The sequence below is a fragment of the Eublepharis macularius genome, chromosome 2 (assembly GCF_028583425.1).
Source record: "Eublepharis macularius isolate TG4126 chromosome 2, MPM_Emac_v1.0, whole genome shotgun sequence".
NCBI classification, from domain to species: domain Eukaryota; kingdom Metazoa; phylum Chordata; class Lepidosauria; order Squamata; family Eublepharidae; genus Eublepharis; species Eublepharis macularius.
In genome coordinates this window covers 154,902,486-154,924,583 of record NC_072791.1, presented here as the reverse complement: position 1 = coordinate 154,924,583, position 22,098 = coordinate 154,902,486, and the positions used below count along the sequence as shown (strand labels likewise).

The window sequence follows — 22,098 nt, the reverse complement described above, 5'->3', positions numbered from 1 at the left end:
TTCAACATGCATAATTTATATGTCAAAGAATTCAACTTCTCTGATCACAGAAACTGGGTTACTATGCTACAAGAGTTTATTTTGTGAGCACAGAATACATACAATCCTGAAAACTTTTAACTTCTAAGGATACATGAAGGAAGAATGCTACCAGAAATCAGGGTCCATTCCAAATTTCTTTTTAAATATTTAAGGCAAGAAACTGATAACCCTACACTCCCAGAAAGACTACAGCTGAGACAGGAAGAGGAACTGCTGAGGTAAAGACAGCCTGTTCGGGCTGCTGTGATCTCCAGCACCATGAGCACAGAGGCAACAGCAGACATGGCAAGATTCAAGGTCTGGAAGGCACTCTGCCCTTGATAGTGTTTGCATTCACATGCTAATCAATCTAGAAAGGAAGAGGGTCTAACTGTATGCTCCCAACATAGTTGCAGCTGTGCAAAAAATTAAAGCAGTAAGGCAAGGATCATCTATGCCTCTGGGGGCCCTGACTAAGCGCTACTGCCAGGCTAGAGCAAATGCAGGCAGAGGCACAGCTATCAAAAGAATGATGAGGTGAGAACCTAGTTTTCACAGGTTCCAGTATGCATTCATCTGCTATTGCATGATTGAATATTCCTTCATATGAATAGAAGAGAGCAATGCTAGCAATCTGGCTATCAGGGAGGATTCTAGCTTAGTCTCCTTCATGTTAGTTTTCTTTGGGTAGGAAACTTGAACGAAGTATTCCATCATGCAAGGCCCTCCTACCTTCAGTCTTAAGTGATATAGCACACAGGATTACCACTTCATCTGCTGCTTGTGAGAACTAGGGGCTTTTCTGCACATTCCACTTACTCCTGTCCTCCCTCTACATTTTTACAGTTGTAGAGTTGATTTTCATCCACACATGCTTAAATGATCAGAATTTTCAAGGGAGGGTGCTACTGTTCCCCCTCTTTACTTTCTGCACATGCTTATATCAATGTAATGGCTGAATTTTAAAAAAAAATTGAAAATGAACATGGGGACAAAAGGGAGCTCAATTTTCATATGCAAGGCTGGGGGTGGGGGTGGGGAATAGCATTCCCAGGCAGACTAGGCTATTGGTGAGAGTTGATGTGAGCCCCACCCCCACCCCATGCCTGCCTGTCTTTGCACAGGGAAAACTAAAAATGGAGCAGCTCTCCCACTCATCCGTTTATAAACCATATGTGAAGAGCTTTTAAAATGCACCACTTGGTGTTGAAGATATATATATCTCCAACACCATTAGTATTCAAGGCAGGGAGGAGAGGAAGCAGTTTGATGATGATGACGGTCCAATCATCACAAGGTGGGTTGGAAGTGGGTAGGAGGACAGGACAAAGAATACTGAAAAAAATGTTATGCACAAAAAAAAATGACACAAAATCAGCTTCCAGTGGGAAAAAGGCAAGGTAATAGTGATGCCAAAAGAACCAGGGAAAAACCTCAGGAAAAACACAAAGCAAAAACTAAAAGGCACAAAAATGTGTACTGGAATCAGGGGAGAAAATAGAACAGTATGGGGCCAGAAAAGAGGAAAAACCCTGTGTGGAAAAATTCTAGGCCAGAAATGAGGAAAAAACCCTAGGTTCAAGAATGGGCAGAAGGTAAAACCAGATACTCACATAGTACTCTTCTTTTCTGCTAAAGTATGTTGCTTACTTGTGGCAATTATAGTTAGCAGCGTTCACCCACCCAGCAATAGTTGTATTTCAGAGAAATCTAGCCCAGGAAAGAGAATAATTAGGGCAACAGTCTCTAAGGCCAGAGATACAAACTGCCAGATTTTAACATATTGTGGCATTTGGGGAAGCAAAGACACAAGCTGAGGCTTCTGCGAGTCAGGCTAAGAAGTGAAGAGGTATCACAGTTCACATCTTTAAACTTTTTTATTAAAAAGACTACAGTTTTTTTAAATATATAGCCATAGAATAAAACACTGTTACACAGCTCCAAGCCCTCTACCTTTCCTGGGTGAAATCAGCAACTTCCCAGCGTTTCAGCAGAAGGCTGCTTTAATGGAACAGCATGGCACCACCCCCTGAGAGAGGAAGGAGGCTTAGAGCTCCAGTGAGAAACACCAACATACAACATGCCTCCTGCACCAGAAAGGGAAAGCTAGGGATTCCGGTTATTGAGGGCACTATGTGAAATTTGTGCTTAGGACACATCACAAAGACAGGCAAGCTCCATCCTCAGTGTTATGAAGCTGCCTGTTTCCAAAGTGCAGACACTAAGAGAGAGCTGTTTATAACAGCTACTCCCTTCCATCCTTTGAAGGGGAAAGGGCAGGAGATACAGCAGAGAACGAACACTGGCGAACAAAACATCCTTGTTAATAGATTTCCAGAAACATACTGCCCGGTGATCAAAAAAGCTAAGCACTGGAAGCCATCTCATACAAAGAGGAAAGACACTGAATGTCTCAGCAATCAACACATCCCTGAAACAGATGAAAGCCTATAGCTGGAGTCTCCCAAATGTGCCTGGAATTGTTTTGGCAGTTCTCATGCCTACAGGGAGTACCTTCACCTTGGTGAATAAATTCCTGGAAGGGCAGGTCAAAGGCAGAGGCCAGCAGGGCAATCTATCACAAGTTCAGGACCTGCATACATAAACCAAAGCTGCGGTCACTTTTGCACCAATGTATAGAACACCAGTGATCACATCAGCTCTGCAATGTCACTCGTGAATGCTTTAAAGCAGGCGAAGATAAACCAATTCCCAGTGCTGCCACCCTCTGGAAAACTGGTAAACAGGATTCAGAGAGCATAACCATGTCTGCCCAGTGGGAAATACCACTGGCAGAGGCTGATCTTGGTTTTGCACTGCACCTATTAAGATACACCTGGGGAGGGGGGAATTCTCCATCTGCAAGTTAAAAAAAAATAATTTTGCAACTCAAAGTCAACCTTTGAAAAGTTATTAAAATCCAATGTTTAAAAATGTACATTGTAAAGCTGCAGCAGCAGCCCTCTTCAACAAGCATTACAAGAGGCAGTAAATGCCCACTGCCCAGTGGGGCAGTGCACCTACCAGCTCCTCTTCTCCATAGCACAATGGGTATGCTAATCTAATTAGCAAGAGCTTGGCTTTTGCCAGTTTAAAGCCTGAATGAAAGGAAGCCCCCTTAGGGTTTCGAAAAGGAAGCTAGCAGGACAGACCAAAGTAGAGTTTCCTCTGAACGCAGGAAGACCAAAGTTCCTTCCAGTTTTACCAACATAACAGTTCTTTCCAAACTGCTTCACTCCTCTCCTTGAGGCTAGACTGATTGCTGGAACAAAGCCAGAAGAAAAACTGCTCTGGCCACTCGGCAGGACTGGCTCAGCCAGTTCTTTAAAAAAAAATTAACACAAAGGTGACAAACAGTATAGGGCTATTTTGCAATTAAAGTGCAGCAGCTAAGGGGGTACACTTCCTGGTCAAATTAATTTGTATTTTCCCAAGAGCATCAAGAGACTTTGCCAGCCTGGCTCATAGCTTAGGGCAGCAGGAGCAGACTCATAATCAAATTACTGTATAGAGGAAATGAGGCTGGGGCATAAAATGATTGAGAAGGGAAGCTGGAGTTAAGTGCTTGAGTTTGCAGAAGCAGTTTGTTGCTTTGCATGGGAGGGGAGCCCAGTTGTGCCCCTTCATCAACTTCAACAGTGCTCTACATGGCACCAGCTTTAAAGTCTTGTGTCCCCTCCTCTTCCATGTTTCTGACTCTGAGAAACATCTCTTCCCAAACCTGTTTCTCTTTCCTCACACCACCTAGTCCCTATCCCTGTTCAACAAAAACATTTTTCAAAGTTTTTTTTTACATTAAGCCTTCCTGCCCCATCTCTATCCAAAAAACTGCTTTACTTCCTACTAGGTGTGCAGGGATGAGCAGCAGGTATATTAGCTGAGAATGCAGCGTGCAGGGGGGGGGGAGGACGAACAGACAAAGACAATTGCAGCAGCAGACCAAGACTGCATCATCACTAGGAAGCTTGGGCTGGACATAGTGCCCTGATGGGAAGGCCAAGATTAGGAGGAGGACTCACTATTTCAGACATAACACTGTGAAAGTGGATGGTTCACCATCCCTGATCAGCACTGATCAAATTCTGTCGGGTGTCTGTCCATCCATCCTTCTAGCTTCAGAAAACCAGGAGCGCAGTAGAATTTAGGGGCTGGACGAGGATTCCTCTTCGGGAGGGCAAGAGGATTGCACTGGAGCACCTGCCTCTTCAGCAAGGCCGAGCTCTGCATCCATCTGCTCCAGCTCCCTCTGATCAAGAAGCTCGAAGTCATCAGCTTCTTCCTCTTCCTCTGGCGGAGAGGCTGCCCCCACCTCCTCACTTTCAGACAACTGTGTCTGGAAGTTCAGTCTTTCCTCCGGCTCAGTGGGCAGAAACTCAGAAAGAGAAGGCCCCTCGCTGTCCTCAGAGGAGCGGAGCAGAGCTGACAAGGTGTTCTGCACCACTGTACTGATGGCGGTGGTTACTATCTCTTGGCTCAGTGAATCAATGTGTAGCCCCAGGCCCTGTGCAGACACAGTCTGGGGCTCAGGAGCTCCTCCCACCACTGCCTGCCCATTTCCATTGAAATGTGTATTTACAAAGTGCAGGGGTGAGGCCAGGCACAGGATTGATGTGTCCGAAGTCCCAACTGCTGCCGCTTCTTCCTCAGCAGAGTCCAGCTGACCGGCAGCTTGGGCAGGCACTGCAAAGCTGTCTTCCTCACAGGATGGTTGCAAGTCTCTGGAATGGAATTCTTCCACAGAGGGGAACTCTGCCAAGTCTTTGGAGAAGGACTCTTCTGGCTCACTGGGCAGGCTCTGTTGATCCAGATCTGGAAAGCACACCAGAAGTTAGCACAAAAATAAGTCAATGCCAAAGGAGATTCTCTTCTGATCACGCCCCCCCCCATGATCCTACTGCAATTCACTTCTATCTTTTATTATAATTTAACAACAAAATCTGGCTTCTTAATTTTCTTTACCCTCTTTCCCAAGGCCCTGCAAGATGAGGCTCTTTTTCATCCTCGTTGCCTAAAGCTCTCCCAAATTGTATGCTACAAACCATACTCCCAGACTGAAATGACTAAGCACATTGATGGCCCTCCTGCACTCTGGCTTATTAACTCGGCTGCCCTTTGCAGAACACCCTCAGCAGGACACAGTTACCAACACTATTTCATGTGTCATCATGTAGCATAGCAGCTGACAGTGAGGAATTAGTAGTGGAGAGACCTGGGTTCAAATCTCCCCTGCCATGAAGCTCACTGGATGACCTGGGAGAGAGGCAGCCTAACCTACCTCACAGGGTTGTTAGGAAGATAAAATGGGAAGGGAAGGGCAGCATACATGATTCTGAACTCCTAGGAGGAAGGGAGGGATAAAAAATGAGAAAGATTATTCTCACCTACACCAATTCAGTATCATAGTGGCAAAGACTGAGCTACAGATCAAAACACCCCTGGGTCTGAATGTCACAGACATGCTATGTTCTCTCAGTCTGAGCTTCGACTACTCACTGCAATAAGGAATGCTAGTAGCTACCATACTAGACTGTTAGAATGGTAAGAAGATAACGTATGTTAACACTCTAAAAAGCTGTAATACTTAGTGTTACATGCAGAAGTTCCATGCAGTTGCTGGAAGTTCCATGTAGACTTTGCGGACGCTCTGTCAATGAACATGTTTTGTATTCTGTTGCTAATCCTGGCCTACCCAACACCACATTACTACTAGCTACTGCACATTTTATCTAATACTAGTGTGCTAGTAGCTGTATAGAATACACCTTCTTGTCATAGCGTTTACAATTTATTTCTGTGTTTGGGGTTCCAAAACATTAGATGGTTTGGGGGGAAGGGGCACGCGACGGGAGGAGAGAAGGAAATGAAGCTTGACAAATTAACCGCTGTAAGTAGGTCAGGTAGCAAGAAGCATTTTTGTAAGAGTAAGGCTAAGGGGATTTAGGACAGGCTTTGCTGAAGTGGGTTTTTCTGGCTCAGAGCGTGCAGGCAGCTACATCCCCTTGTATCCTCAATTGTTATAACACAGTAAGGGTTACCTGAAGATACCAATGTAGAGAGCTCGCAAACAGCCATTTTCTTGGACAACTGTGGCAACAACTGCCTACAAGTGAATTTCTACTTGATAGAGCTTTAATGCTAGAAGACTGCATCCTTCATACCCTAGACCCAAACTTTCCAGCGCAACACAAGAGACAGTGACTCCTGGCTAATATGGGGCATTTATACTTTGGCAGTAAGCAAATGGCACCTTCAGACACATCTGTCAGTTGTGGTGTGGTTGCTCTGGAAACAGTGAAGCCTCCGCTCTCCAAGATAGAGGCTTCCTCATCTGAAAGCTCAGAGTCTGTAATTGCCAGTGCCAGTGCCGTCTTCTTCACATCTACCTGCATGAATGAGAGACACAGGGAGCTTAGTTGGTTCACTGGTACTTGTGGCTAAAAATGCCAAGGGAAAGAGTTCAAACAAGAAGAAAACACACCCCAAACAGCAACTTGCCAAAGCCTACCCAAACAATGTTGTTAAAGTACACATGCATAAGATTTTTCTGCTTCTTATGCTTTTGTTAAAAACAGCACCGCTGTGGCTTGGGGCAGTTCTTCATTGAAGTAGGCTGGACTAAAAACAAAGACAACAAAGTCACCTACGAACCCAAGTTGTGACTAGCCACTTAAATAAAGAAAATTCATATTTCTGGCACCAAGAGCACAGAAGATAACATCAATGCCATCCATCTCAAGAGAAAGAGATTTGTTTGGGCCTGTTTTATCTTCCATTTTGAACTGGGAGATGCACTACAAAACCAGCTTCTTACTGAATAAATAGGACCTATATGAATCATCAAAAGGTAGCCTTATTTATAGTTGCTACCACAGAGATTAGTTATAATTTTGTTAAAAGAAACATGACCTATTGTAGTAGAATTAATGGTTTAGGAGAAGCTCATCCTTTGAGATTTAAAATCGTATTGAGTGTGTACTTTTCTGTTCCAAAGCATCTAAAAAACTCCATCCTGCTTTCAGAGTAGAAACAGTCTGGGCCTCCAGTTCCCAGATCCAACACTCCTCCCTTCCAGAATATGAAAAATCACATTTGAGTCTCTAGGCTTGCTGGAAAGCAGAAGCCACAGCCATGCAGTCTCTTTGCATACATCAGACCCCGCAAGCAAGCCCTTCATCTTGAGATCACTTGGGGGAAGACAGATCTTAGGATTGAAGCCCTAGCTCATCATGTGCCCATCCCCTACAGTTGCACTTACCACCGGGGAATACCCAGAGAGTTCAGCTTCACTCTCACTTTCTGTCTCTGCCATTGGCTCATTGCCAGCTTCTGGCTCATTCTTTCCCTGACGCTCTGTGAAGGAAAAAAAGAAGAAATGCTTTAAGGGGCAGCGGTGGAGGTAATCCTCTGGGGAGAGTGCCCAGGGAAGGGTTTATTAGAAGCTCCACAAAGCCAATACTATCTGTTGGGAATTTTACCAAATGCATCCATCCCCACCATCTAAGCCCCACCAATTCAGGTCCATTACTCTCACCCACCCCCTTTTCAGGCATTCTTACTTGCCAGGTTCCTCCCTGCAACTTATCAAAAATAAGACAGTCTCTTACTTTTCTTCTCATGTTTAAGATGTAAAGTCTCCACCTTCATGCTGTAGTCCAGTTTCATCAGGATGGGCTCCAACCGGGTATACATTCTCTGAATAAGCTCATGATATACCACCAGGGGCCATAACAAGATGCTGAGCACTGGAGATATGGGAAAAGCCCAGAGCGTGTTAGGATACAAACCCTGTGGCAAAAGGCAACCAGTGTTGTTTTTAACTTCAAGGCTGCTTCTGCATAAGCATGGGTTGCCACTGTCGAGTCCTCCAGCTACTCATTAGACTCACTGACCTGTTGCTTCACCCAAATTGTCAAATAGCATTCTGGAAACAAACTAACACACACCCATCAGTCTCTACACTCTCAAGTTCAATTCAGGCACCATGAACAAATTGAGGTTTGTTTGCAACAGGCACAAGCGTGTCAGGCTCAAGCCTGCCTACCCTCCCACCCACCTCTCCTTGCACAATATGCCAAGATTGAACAAAAATCTTTAGCTAGCTCTAGTTAGCCATGCAGGTACCTTAAATGGAAGTTAGTATTTTTTTAAGTAACAGATTCTTAACCACAGTTGAGCATTGGTTAAGATCATTTTAAAGCTTTAATTCCTTCCCTCCCAACTTTACAGCACCACCTATACCTTTATATAAACTACCTTTATGTCATTTCACAGAGAAGCAGAAAGGAATTGTGTTCCAGGTTTTTATTTCTTCTACATAAATCTGATACAGAAGATTCCTGGACATAATCCTAGCAGCATATAAAAGAACTTTGTTAAATCACACATGTAGTTTCCAGGAACACAAAAAGTCCAATGATACTCACAGACAATGTAAGAGATCATGATTCCTGGGACATAGTGTCCTACTACAGCCAAGATTAGGCATCCTGAGCAGACCCTGGCACAGAACTGGAGAAAAAAGGCAAGGAGGACAGTCAGTCCATAAAGAAAACTGCTTGTAAGCTGTGTTCAAGCATGCACCAGATTCTACAGCAAAGAAACCCAAGCCTCTGAATAAGAAAGGAAGTAAAAGTTACAGTGGACATGGGGCTGCTGCTAGAAGCAGTGCGTCTGGTGTATCTATTCTAGAATTTCCCCCAGGAAATATTCCAACACATATTGAGAAAAGCTGGAACAGTTTGCATCTTTTCTGGGGTGCTTGGTCAAGAGTCTATTTCTATATTTTATTTCCAAAGTATTACAAGAATCACAGCCATATATCAGACAGCCAATGTGGTGCAGTGGTTAGAGCAGACTAGGAGCTGGGAAACACAGGTTTGAATCCCTATGCTGTCATGGAAGTAGGGCTGCCAAGCCCACCAGAGTCCAAATCAGGAGGCACCGGAGTCGTTACCCTCATGCACATGCCCCCATGCTCCCCCAGGGCACTGGAAAATGGCATCATTTTCCGGTGCAACTGGGAAGCTACATATTGTGCTGGAGAGTGATATATTAAAAATCATCCCTAAACTTATAGTACAATCCTAAGAAGAATTACTCCAGTCTAAGCCCATTGATTTCTTCTTAGGGTTGCACTTTTTAATGAATTGCTTCCTGGCATGACCAGTAGCTTCCCCATCGTGCCATAAAATGATGTCATTTTCTGGCACCACAGGGGAGTGTGAGAGCCCTCTATACGTGTGCTCCCCTTGCCAGCAGATGAGTGGATCTGGGAAGCAGAGGCTAGAGATCCCCCCCATTAGGGGATGGCACCCCTACATGAAGTACACTGGATGACCCTGGGCCAGTCACACACTTTCAGCCTAACCTACCTCACAGGATTGTTGTGAGGGTAAAATAGAGGAGAATGGTATAAGCCATTGGGGCCCCGCTGGGAAGAAAGAAAGGCAAGGTATAAATGAATAAATAAATCTATAAATCTATAAATAAATAAATCTATGTGCTGTGCAAATACAGTGTGTTAATCACATACATACAGAATACATGCTTTTTCCTTATATAGAAATGACATTTGCAAAGAACAAAACCACCATGTGTGAAGAACTTGCTCATGGCAAGTACATACTACCTAACTCTTTCTTTTGTGGCACACCCCAAAAAGTGAGTAAGTTTCCCTGAAATAGCCACACTATTTTTTGTGGAAAATCCTATTGATTTCCAGCATACCTTGGCAGGGTTTTGTCTCTTGTACTGCAACAGCTCCTGCAGGTACAACCTGAATGTAATCCAGCTCTCAGCTAGGCAATGGCAGAGCTCTGGGACACTCAGCAAATGAGGTGGTGCTCCTGCCATCTCGCTATACCTATGGAAAACAAAACCCAGTGTTAATAGAACAGATTTATCAGGAATCCTATCATATTAGGATTAGAAGGGCTATAAGCAAACAGACTCCAGTTCCATAACATGCAGAAAAGGATTAAGGAGAGATAGCTAAACAGCAATGAATTATTGTATTGCTTCAGCTGCACTGTATTCTACCTTTGGAACCCACTTTCTGCATTATGGTATGTCATGCCTTAGACAATTTTTTTTGTTTGCATTAATTCTGTGATCCTAGTCTTACTGCATTGTTTATTGGATATCTTAACCCTTTTTGAAACAATTTTTAAAATATTTTGTAATCCACCCTGAGTCTCAGCAAGAAAGGTGAGATATAAATCAAGTAAAATATTAAAATAATAATGGAGAACTGCTATGCCTATGCTCCATCTGAAGACACAGTAGTCCTTTCTTAGCTCTCAAGTCTGGGATATATATGGTTAAACTGGTAATTCACCACTTGCCCAGCAGCAACTACTACTAGAGGCTGAGAACAGAGCTTGATTTGCCAGTTAACATGGGGTAATAACCAAGGAGTTCCTCATACTATAGCTTTTGGTCTGACATAAGAAAGCCCTTGGCCTTTGGAGGAAGAATTTGATAAAGAGCTTTTCAGGTCACAACTCAGATCAAAGAGTCTGCATGGTACAGGGGTTGGCACTGGGATCTGGGAGACATAGGTTTGAATCCTCATTCTGCCATAAACCTTGCTGGGTGACTCCAAGCTAGTCACTTTCTCAGCGTAACTCATTTCTCAGGATTACTATTGTGAGGATAAAATGGAGAAGGGGTGCATGATGTTGTAAGCTGCTTTTGAGAAGAAAATGTGGCATATAAATATTTAAATAAAAATAATCATCAAAGTACTGAACCATTCTGTGTGAGATGGGGGACACAGGATAGCAGGAGAGATCTGCCCCCCACCAGCCTATAGCAGGAGCAAGCCTACCTGTCTCCTCCAGGCTCCTCCAAAGGCTGTGCTATAGAAAAAAAGAACATCATTCAGCCAACTGATAAATGAAACATGACAGCTTTAATGCTCATAGTATGTACTGCTAGAAGTTCTCTAGTTCAGCTATCTGGCCTGGCAATGTTTCTGTTCGTATATGATCAGACAGAAAGAGCAACAGAATCCTGGTCTGCAGCTGTAGACAGCATGAGGGGAAAGCAAGGGTGTTCTTTGATAAGTGTGTGAACTATTGCCCCACTGTCGAGAAAAACCTACAGAATTAATGAACCTTCAGTCATAGAAGAGCTACATCACTGCACACTAAATAGGATTTCAATACTTTGGGACAGTTTTCAAATGGAGCAAAGCCCAATCTGGCTGATGCTCAGCTATCTGCTAGCTCTGGCCAGGAGGGTAACATGCTAAGTGCCAGGGCACAATCTTCACTGGCTTTTTCATAAGCAATTACCAAACAGTGAGAAACTCACTTCTTTTTATTTGTTTTTAAAGACACGTCACCAGTTCTCATAGTACACATACTATGAAAAGATAACAGCATCTACAGAAAGCTCCAGTATACAGAAACACAGCTTTTATGTCCTACTTAAACTTCTATAATCTCAAGTATCCCCTATCCACATACTTCACTCTATTCTTCTTTCTCTGTCAAATCACTCGAAGAGGTATGCATCCAGTAAAAACAACCCAAACTGAATCAGATATATTCACAAACGGAGAAACTTTTGCTAAATAAACATGGATATCTACCTGCATAACTAAATCTGGGTGCGAGATAGCAAAAATTTTCTTGCTGTAGAATATGGGTGGCTCAGTAGAGTATGAATAAACCCTGGTTTTGCTAAATCAACCAGAGAAATGCCATAAAGAACATACATCAGTTTGAGTCTCAGTAATTTAGTAATAGAGAAGGTTCATGAATAAGTTCTCTTTCACCACACATCTTAAGTTAGAATTCAGAACTCCTCAAATTTGATTATCTGATGCTGCTGACAAGCTATGGCATGGTAAATAACACTCTGTTGGCTACAAACCACAAGTCAAGCACAGCCTATGCTCTCTCCTTGGCTACAGACATAGAGCTGACAGGCTGGTAAATAGTGCACTGGAGCAGTGAACAAAAATCTTAAGTCCATGACCCAGATTTCAGGCAATCAGGCCTGACACAAGCAGCCAACCACAATCTCTCTCTGCCAATATGAACTGTAGTAGGCATTCAGGAATTGCAGCAACCACTACCCACACAAGGAACTTTGCATTCATTATGACAATACAAAAAGCTAGAACTGGTAATGTAGCAGTTTGGCCACAGTGGCCATTTGCTGCAGTTACAAACTTATTGGCTAATGCTACACTGGAGTGAAGGGTGTTGCTTGCCAGTGCTGAATCCAGGTATTATGCACTGGTTCAGTAGGAGTCCAACTGTTTTGCACCAGCCTGTTCTGTACTACCAGATGTACTAATGAGGAGGCTAATGAAACCCCAATCTTCCAGCTCTGCAACTCTGGCAGTGGCACTGTGCTGCTCACTTCAGAATAGCTTCTTATGCATCAGTCTTAAGATTGGAAGATCACACAAATTTTATTATTCTAGCAAAACTGTACTAGTAAAATTATCAACATTGATTCCAAGGTGAAAGCTATGATCTCTCGGTGAATCTATGACCAGCACCTTTAACATATGTCACAGTACTTAAAAGCTGAGCTCTCTTTCACAGGCTACAAGAAGGAACTCAGCAGGATAAGCAGAGTACAGCAAGATAATGCAAGCATTCACCAAAAATAAATGCACTTTTGGCCCCTTCAGACAAGAAGAGGTGGCCCTTCCTGTTTTACAGAAGTACCAGGTCAAGATGACTCACGCAGGTCACATTATAGAATTTGGCTAGATTCTAACCTAGATGGCGAGATCAAGAACACGGTGACAATTTTTACTTCGTTTTGGAGCAACCCAATGTCTGTCTATCTGTTGATTTTACATTTTAAAAGATATAGGATATTTTTCTTCAGCAGGCCATTTAATGGAGTTTGAAAGGGATTTGTATTAAGTTCTCAGAGAAGTCCAAATAGTCTTCAAGCATTCCTCGGCTGTCAGTTCTTTTCTGTTTTGCAATACCTTTATAACCTTGACAACCAGGATAAAATATCTTTGGCTCAGGTAACTGTTAGCATGAATTCAAGGCCTCCTGATCACATCAGGGGCCCAACTGCTCTAAAAGGGAGGCCTTTTAATGCAGGAAGGCTAAAACAAAAATTCATTGTGAAGATCAGAAAAGTATCATTGATGCTTTGCATTGTTCCATGACACATGGAAAATACAATCCCTGAGATAACAGCCAAAAGTATAGCTGGCAATAGAGTCCAATTGGCCAAGGAGGAGGAGAAGACAAAGCAAACAAAGAGTATCCAGAGTACTGCCAGTAAGATCAGATTATTTAGGCTGCATTGTTTCCTAAACACTGCTTGACACAAAGCATTTGATGTCTCTTCCCTTTTAGGTCATTCTCTGACTAAATTGTGTTCAGGATGTTACAACCATAGCCACAATGCCATGAAATCCATCCTCTAAAATCTTGTGATCAGCTTCTTCCTTGCACAATCAAGTATCAGCAACATATTACTGTGTTGCATCACAGGCACTGCTTGGTGAACATTTCTCCTCTGTTTGTACACCCCATAAGCCTCTTATAGTCAGCTCCCTGGCCTTGACTATCTGGGCCTCACTAAATACCCAGGGAGATCATTAAAGACTATTCTATGACAGTTGTTTACAGTTGGCAACATACAGCCTCTGCATGATGAGCTCACTAGGAACGTATTTTGAGGAGGATAAGAAAGGGAAGGGGATAATACACCTAGATTAAATAGCTGCCCGGTATTCAGACATTCATAATAGCAACTCTTCAATAAATCCAACCTCTGTTAAGATGCAGAGCAACAGGTTTCACCGTCCTTATAAACTATGAATCAAATGTGATTCTTTGTACAAAAGAAGTTCTTACACTTTATAGCTTTAGCCTCACAAGGACTCCCACTCAACTATCTTCAATTTGTATAAGTCAGCTTTAACATACAGCCTCATGCATCATTAGCCTAGATAGTATTAATCATCCTTCAAGACTATGCCAAAGTTAATATGATGTGAAATGGACATACAAATTATGCCTAGGTTCCATCACTTTTTCAGTAAAGATTTGATAGTGCAGGGCCTGTACTGTTTTATATAAAATAGAAAAAAACTTGAGAGATGTATGGAACCAGGAAAGATTAACCAAGTGCCTCCAGCAGAAAGCATTCTGACTCTCCATAGTTTCCCATATGAAATGGCTAGGGTAATACAAACCAGCAGAAAATCACTCATTCTCTAATTAAGAAGTGAATCTTTTGGCTACAAACCATATTAAGGAGCCAACAACTGTTCACCGGGTCAACAGTTCCTCCCCACCAATGTGACAATTCCTACATAGGGAACAGCATGATACTTTTATAAACCATCTAATGCCTTGATTAGCAGGAAGCAGTGTAGTGTATTAGCAACAGCATGAGAACCAACAAGGATACTTCTTGCTCAGAAGTACAATAATTCCCTTACTTGCATGACCAATGCTCTCACTTACCTGAGAAATCCAACAGGAAATGAGGCTTCCATCTCTCCAACAGAAGAAAGCCAATAAGGGCAGTGCTGAGGAGGAACAGGGGACGCAGTGAAGTAGAGGAAAACAACCTGGAAAATCATAGGGATAGAGCCCCGCATTAGCTGGAGGGTACTGGCAAGGGACTAAAACTCACTGTAATATGTTGTATATAAAGCTGCCTTTGAATATAGTCCAAAAACTTTAGCTGGATTAGCAATAACACCACAGCCAGACTATTAACTGAGAATTACTGTAGGGAACATGCTTCCTCAATTGTGAAAGAATGTCCCTGGTTGCTAGTTTGTTTTCAAGTACAATGCAAAGTTCACACACAAGACCCAAAATGGTATGGGAATGGGGTATTGCTTGTTCCCAAATGAACCAACTGCCAATTAAGGTCTTTGTTAAAAGCCATTTTTCAAATGCCCATGCCTTTTGAATTTAGGATGGTAGCTACAGGAGAGAGAGAGCCTTTTCTGTGGTGACACTCCCACTAGAAAAGGAATTCCACAGTTAGTATGCCTAGGGCCTACATGAACACTGTTTAGGCCCCAGATGAAATCCATCCTGTTCAGTGATTAGTACCACATACTCAGGGAAGCTCATTCATGAATATATCTAATTCTCAACATGGCCAAATCTGTGGATTCTTAAATCTGGAGACGAGCTATGAACAGACAAAACAGATTCTTCTACAAACCTGAAAAACATCCCAAGTTCGCAGAAAAATCTAATTTAAAAAAAAATTATACTGAGAGGGCTAAAATGCCCAAAATAATGGAAGCACCACCTGTAGCTTTAAGAAACAAATTCCCTCAGTAGCCATTGCTAGGCAACCACACAGTACTGATAGCAAGCCTTCTAGTCTTGGTTTCTGGCAGTAAAAGGCAGGGGTACAGAGAAGGGCCCTTTCTAGGGTTGTTTTAATATTTGAAGAAAGACTCATCAGGGTCAAGCCTGATACCATACAACTTGGATGACTCCCCCAGGACTGGCTGTTTGCTACTGTTCAACAGTAGCCATCCCATGAAAGTCTGTGTTGCATAGTGGTTAGAGTTGCAGAGTAGGATCTGGGAGGTTTGAATCCCCTTTCCGCCATGGTGCTCACTGAATGACCTTGTGCCAATCACGCATGCCTAACCTACCTCTCAGAGTTGTCAGAATAAATAGAAGAGAGAACAATGTCAGCTGCTTTCAGCCTCCATTGTGGAGAAAAGGGGGGTATAAATGCAGTAAATAAATAATAAATATATCCAAAAACTAGGAAGGCAGACAAAAGGTAGGCTAGTTGATAGGTGGGAAAGAGAACGAAGTAGGGAAAAGGGGCGTTACCCAGGAAGAGGGAAAGAAGAACTATTGTGGGGAGTGGGATACAGGAGAAGGTGAAGGCCCTCCCAAACAAATACTTGCAGGTTCTGCACCATGCAACTGGGGCTGGCAGCCAGAATCACGCATGCAGGACCAGCCTGGCAGGTGACATGGCATAACTAGGCCATAGTAGTCCTGGGTAGATGCTGCCAGGGGAAGGGAAGTAGGAAAAGATGAAGACAAGGGGAGGGAGGTAAATAAAGGTAGACTGGCTGGTGGGTAGGAAGGAGAGAGGGAAGCAGGAAAAGGAGAGAACTACGGGGGCTTTCAAGGAATGAAACAAGTTCTTGCAGGTTCCCCCAGCTTGTATTTTTATAATTCAGTTGTTGAAATTATTTCACATACAATTCTTTCTAGCACTTTTGGTTGTGAAGACAGTCTTGAAAATGTCCAATGCAACTTCAGAAGCCAAAATGGAGAGACTGCTAAAGCTTCAGTGCCCTGCATAGCTTCTTGTCCTTCCTTATCAAAAAGAAATTCTGTAAAGCAAGCATTATGCATAATACATGTTTTATAGGATCCCATATTTCTTGCAGTAGCATTTTGATTTTATTTTTTTAAAATGCCTAGTTCAAAGAGCCGTAACAGCTGCTTACTAGAAACATCAACCACATTTAGAATGGGTTGAATAAAAAGTCCCTATTTTTATACCTTAGTACAATCCCGGCTGTATTCTAAACTTCGTAACTATTGGTTATAAAACTCTGTATTGGATCCTTGATAATGCTGTGTCTTTCTAAACTTGTATTTATTTATCCTATGGCATTGTTTATGGAAATGTCCTTGATATGGATTGTACTAATTTCATACTATGTAATCTGCCTTGAATCTCAGTGAGAAAGGTGGACTATAAATGAGATAAATAATAAATAAAATAAAACTCCCTATATAATCTATTTATCTTAATTGCCTATTGGGAGGGTTCTGTGGAGAGGAGGCATTAAAAAAATCCAAATAAAGGTTACCATTGGTTGTTGGGGGTTTTCCGGGCTGTATTGCCGTGGTCTTGGCATTGTAGTTCCTGACGTTTCGCCAGCAGCTGTGGCTGGCATCTTCAGAGGTGTAGCACCACCTCTGAAGATGCCAGCCACAGCTGCTGGCGAAACGTCAGGAACTACAATGCCAAGACCACGGCAATACAGCCCGGAAAACCCCCAACAACCATCGTTCTCCGGCCGTGAAAGCCTTCGACAATACATCAAAGGTTACCATTATTCCTATCATGGGGGGAAAATAAGTTAAGAAATAGAAATTTCCCAAAGTCTCCAGCAAGTCTAAAACAGTGGAAGAGTTTGAAGTTTGTTCTCCAAGATAAGATGGTAGACACAGCAGTCTCTAGGGCAGAGGTTGGTCCCCAACAGGGCACCCATAGGGCCTGACACCATTCCTGGTGCCCACTAGTTATTTTTAGAAAATGGGTGTGGCCAGGTGTGATGCCCTTCTGATTGGCCACTGGAGATTCAGTTGGCTGAGCAGACTAAAATAACATTGTTTCAGTGGCAGCTGCTACCACGGTGTTGGTTTTATTCTCTCTCACTCCTTTTCCCCAGTATTTTTAAAATTACATCTTTTCTCCCAGCATTTGGGCTTCCCTTGTGTGTGTGGTTCAACCTCCCCTGGCAGTCATTTTGTTGTTGGCTGTACCTCCTCTAGCAGCTGTTTTGTTGTTGTGCCCACTACCCTGTGTCAGAATTCCAAAGGTGCCCAGAGATTCAAAGAGGTTCAGGATATCGTGCACCAATTCGTACAGCACATTTCAAGGAGTTATCTTTTCAATTTCAAGGTCTACACCCAACATTATCTACAAGACCAGACTGTAAACACAATTTAAAGATTTTCACTTCATGCAGTAATGACTGAAAGAACTCCAGGCACCAAGCAATCATTGGAGATCTGTGATGAGGGGCACCAAAATATGCAATGAGGCCAGTTCCTAAAAACTTGGACCACCCCCACCACCCCATTCTAGCCTGGGTACATCAGAACTTGGGGGAGAAGTTCTTTATTTTTAATTATACACCAATCTTCCTAGCAGGGGCTTATTGACATATACATTATTGTAAAACATTTTTTATTAGGCATTAATAATCAGAAGCATAAGCACACAGAAGGATGATTAGAAAGGTCACAACAACGTTTGCCATCCAAAAGTATGCTGAACATTCCTTCCTTAGTATAGATTTGAGTTTCTAAAACTGTATCCTCTGGACATGTACAACTAATCCATGTATGGCTCCAGCTTCTGAATCTGCTTTGCTGATAGTCAGTTCATTGTCTGACAAAGTAAACAGGATGTTTTCTTTTTCAAACATACTGCTGGACTCTACCATTTAGTTTTGTTAAATGTTGCTGTGTCCACAACAGCAGGGTAAGCAGAAAGGAAGGAATGTGCCAGCAACACAATTCTCTACAACTACAGGCTTAACAAGGGCTCAACTGGCAGAGGGCATCAGGCAGTTTGTATGGTTTACTCCCTAACCTGGTGCATTGCCAGAGTTACTAAGCTACCAACCCCAAGCTGGGAAAGGCATGAACCATGTGGCTCCTACGCAGTGAGTACACTCCTGGGCGAACCTCCAATTATCTGCAGCTGCTAGTAGCAGCTCTCGTTTATCACAGGCCAAGTCCTGGAAACACTCTTGGCACCACCAAGGCATCAGGGAGAGGTCTGTTTATACTCTGAAAATTAAGTGGGAAGGTTACTTGAGGCTACACCAAGACCACTTTAAGTGTTACATCCTATGCTGCAACTACACTTATTTTTAGATCAAGCACAATTAATGTAGGACTCATCTTTATTGTAAAGACCTCTAGTCCATGTGAGACTGCTCGCTCCATGTCTGCATTGGAGCCAAAGACAGTACCATTTATTCAACGTATCTCTGCCACTTGATTGAGACAGACAAATTTCAAGCAGGGGACACTATTAACTTCCCAGGCAGCTTAGTCGACTTCCTTCCTATGGATGTGTATGCGTGTGTGTGTCATGGCTCTGTTACAGCACATGCTTTGTACGCAGAATGTCCCACATTAAATTCAATATACTACTAAGCTCTAGTACTTAGATCTGTTAAATGTTACTGCATTCACAACAGCAAGGTAAGCTGAAAAGGAAGGAATGGGCTAGTACCACAGGCTTAAAAGGATTTCAGGGAGAAGGCCTCTGAAAGACCTCACTTGCAACTTTGGAAAGCTGCTACCAGTCACAACAGATGGCACAGGGTCAGTGAAGTGGATTTTCTGGGGAAATTTCCAGAGTTTCCAAATCAAATTGAATTAAATAATTTAATAATTTAAATATTTAACATTAGCAAGGAAGGCAAATATACCAAGTACAAGACTGGACTGTGAATAAGCATTGGGGCTTATCCATGCTTCATAGCTCACATTTAGCCCATCTTATATGACTGATTTGCCGTGCAACAGCCCTGACAACTATAGATAAGCAGATACTATATTTACATATGCAGGGCTGAAATTTCTCCATAGAAAATATAGCATCAGATAATTTTCTGATAAATTTTCCACCCCACATCAATGTAAACTATTTTAACTTAGTATAAGGACACTTTAAGTGAAGAATACATGGCCATATCTACTTGGAGGGTGAATATGCATCTTTTTCACATATTTTGGGGGAGTTTTAGGCATTATCCTGAATCTATTTACACAACACACTGAAAACTGTGCTGAAGTGCACACTGTGCACACTGTTTAAATCTGCACACTGGTTTAGATCTGTCTGCAACCAAATTACTGGAAACTCACAGTTCTCATCGCATGCTTTCAGGCTTCTTGAATGATCTTGCAAGGGCTCAACCATGTCCATCACAACTACACAAAGAAGTGAGGATACTTCCAGTGTATTGTGCTGTTGCATTCTGAACTCATTCTTATGTCTCTTCTGATTTCAAAGGTAATAGACTCGTTAGGCCCCAGAACTCAGTTTACAGTGACCTGCTCTAATTTGAAGATCTATAAAATAAGGTTTCATGTGCCCTTTTTATAATTTCTAAATAGGAGTTTCTGGTTTGCTAGGATGAGAGCAATATGACAAAAAACGATAAAGGCTGGATGTGTATGTACTAGTACTGATCACTTCCAACAAAACCTTACCTAGAGTTGCAACTGTAAATTTTGGATAGATACCAATTGTCAGAAAATCTAGCCAACTCTTTTCTGGCATTAGAAAGAGAACGCCAAGAAACGAAAACTCAAAAGACATAAAAGCTCATCTCTACTACTTCTGCAGTTATACACCAAGTCATTCATACAATCCTACTCGTATTCTATTCACTAAGTCCATAAAGTCTAACTATATCATGTGGCAATTTGTATCAGCATTTATAACCAGTGGGTGGGCCATCTATTCATAGCTGCAAACAACCTACTGTTACTAGAGTGTATCCCACCTTGCAGTCCGGATCATGCTAGATGATTAAGTATGACTACTCAATACATTCTGGGTGGCCTTTCCTGTTACAGGTCACCAAAAAGAGGATGTCTCTGAAAAAAGCAGGCTAACACAGTAGCCTGCTTCCCTTGAACATTCAGGAAAGTCAAGCTAGCTTCATAATCAAGGGGTCTCATTGCTATTTTCTACATCAGGTAGTCTAACTGCTTTATGTACTGTAACCACAAACAAGACCAACTCTTTCCCATTCTCAAATGCTAACTCATGTGTAACAACTTTCTTGTTTTGCATACCCACAGTAGTGCCTTCCTTTCAGGACCTGCCATCAATTGTCCATAAATTAATGTCTCCCCTGCCACTACTACTTTCAAATTCAAATGCCCCAATTCCACCCTTTTCAAAGAAATCAAGGATTGGAACCAACAATCTTTTCTGCTGCTGAAAAAGGGAGAAGTCCTATTTTGCTAGTTTTAAAAGGCTGTGTTGGGGATGATGAGTTCCTTGGAGAAGAAGCAGAAAAGTGTGATAAATAAATGTAATTATAGAGGACTACCACTTGTTCCAAAACAAGACATAAACAAACCAGTACACATTTCAGGTTTCAGATTAAACAGTTCCAGGGATGCTTTGGTTCAGCAACCTTATCCTTGATCCATTACTCAGAAACACTGTCCTTAGTGCAATTCCACATCACTGGTTGACAGCTTTTCTCACTGTCTCCTTAGAACTGCTCTCCATCGAGGAGGAGATGGAGAGCAGCACTCATTCATGTCTTCTCACAATAAGTACGACCAATTGCAATTACACTGAAGAAAGCATACAAAGCAACGGAGTTTTAAACCCCTAGATAAAGTAAAGTCTTGCCAGTAAACAAATAAACAGGAGTCAGTATTACGTTTGCAGAGGCTTGGATGACTAGGTTTCCGGGATCCTTTACGGCGTTTCCTACAGTCACAGCAGAATCCAACAGCTAGCAAAAGTCACACCAGGCTTCGCCGCCGCCAGCACCACGACTGACACCTTTACAACCGTCACCTCAAGAGCGGGACGCGCCGCTGCCCACCCTCCTCTTCTTCTGGTTCCAGAAACGCCACAAGGACCCACACTAAGCTCACACGCCGAGGCCTGCTTGACCTCAACCCCGCCCCGCCCCTCCCCACGCAGTTTTCTCTCCCTCATATGCGGCTGCCGCCTCTCACCACAGCGCAGCTCCGAGAGCGACGGCCCCGGCCAAGCTCTGCGGCGGCCTCTCCCAGACCAGCAGTTGCTGCACGGCGGCTACTGGCGCCTCCCAGCCCCTCAGGCGTCGCCTCAGCCGGCCGGCCAGCGCTAACACCTCCTGCTCCTCTTCTTCGTCCTCGTCTGCTTCTACCTCGCAGCGCCCGGGCCCGGGCACCGCCTCCTCCTCCCCAGTCGCCGGGACACCCGAACCACCGCCGCCGCTCGCCATCGCCAGCGATCAGGGAACGGGGGAGGGGAGGAGAAAGGAGCCCTGACAGCCGCAACCGGAAGAAGCCGCACTCCAACCTGAGCGTTAAGCCGAATCACGTGCGTCCCCTCAGCACGTGAAAAAATGATGTGATCACTGGGTAACCATAGCTTCACTCTCAGCGCATGCGCACTCTTTTCGTGTTGTAATCGGATCTTTGGTGTTCGAATTAGGTTTTCGGTATTGTTGACTGTTGTAATCATACAGTCACGCATATAAAATATCTGTTCCAAATTATGTTCCGTTTAACTCAATGTTTTAAAAGTTTTATGCTAAATAAGTATGCTTAGGAGTGCAGCCCTAAAGCATTAGTCCTTGCAAGTATG

The 22,098-nt window shown here is 43.1% G+C and overlaps 1 protein-coding gene across 1 annotated transcript; it reads right to left on the bottom strand.

The window, feature by feature from the left end:
• On the bottom strand, window positions 1-21,817 carry RETREG2 (reticulophagy regulator family member 2). The gene is made up of 9 exons (XM_054971350.1): window positions 21,483-21,817; window positions 14,484-14,590; window positions 10,850-10,880; window positions 9,748-9,883; window positions 8,445-8,529; window positions 7,626-7,763; window positions 7,277-7,371; window positions 6,269-6,404; window positions 1-4,830 (listed from the first exon to the last, which is right to left on the bottom strand). Exons 1-9 carry the CDS (start codon window positions 21,731-21,733, stop codon window positions 4,163-4,165), a joined length of 1,647 nt encoding a protein of 548 aa, XP_054827325.1. The 5' UTR covers window positions 21,734-21,817; the 3' UTR covers window positions 1-4,162.
• Between the last annotated feature and the right edge of the window lie 281 nt (window positions 21,818-22,098).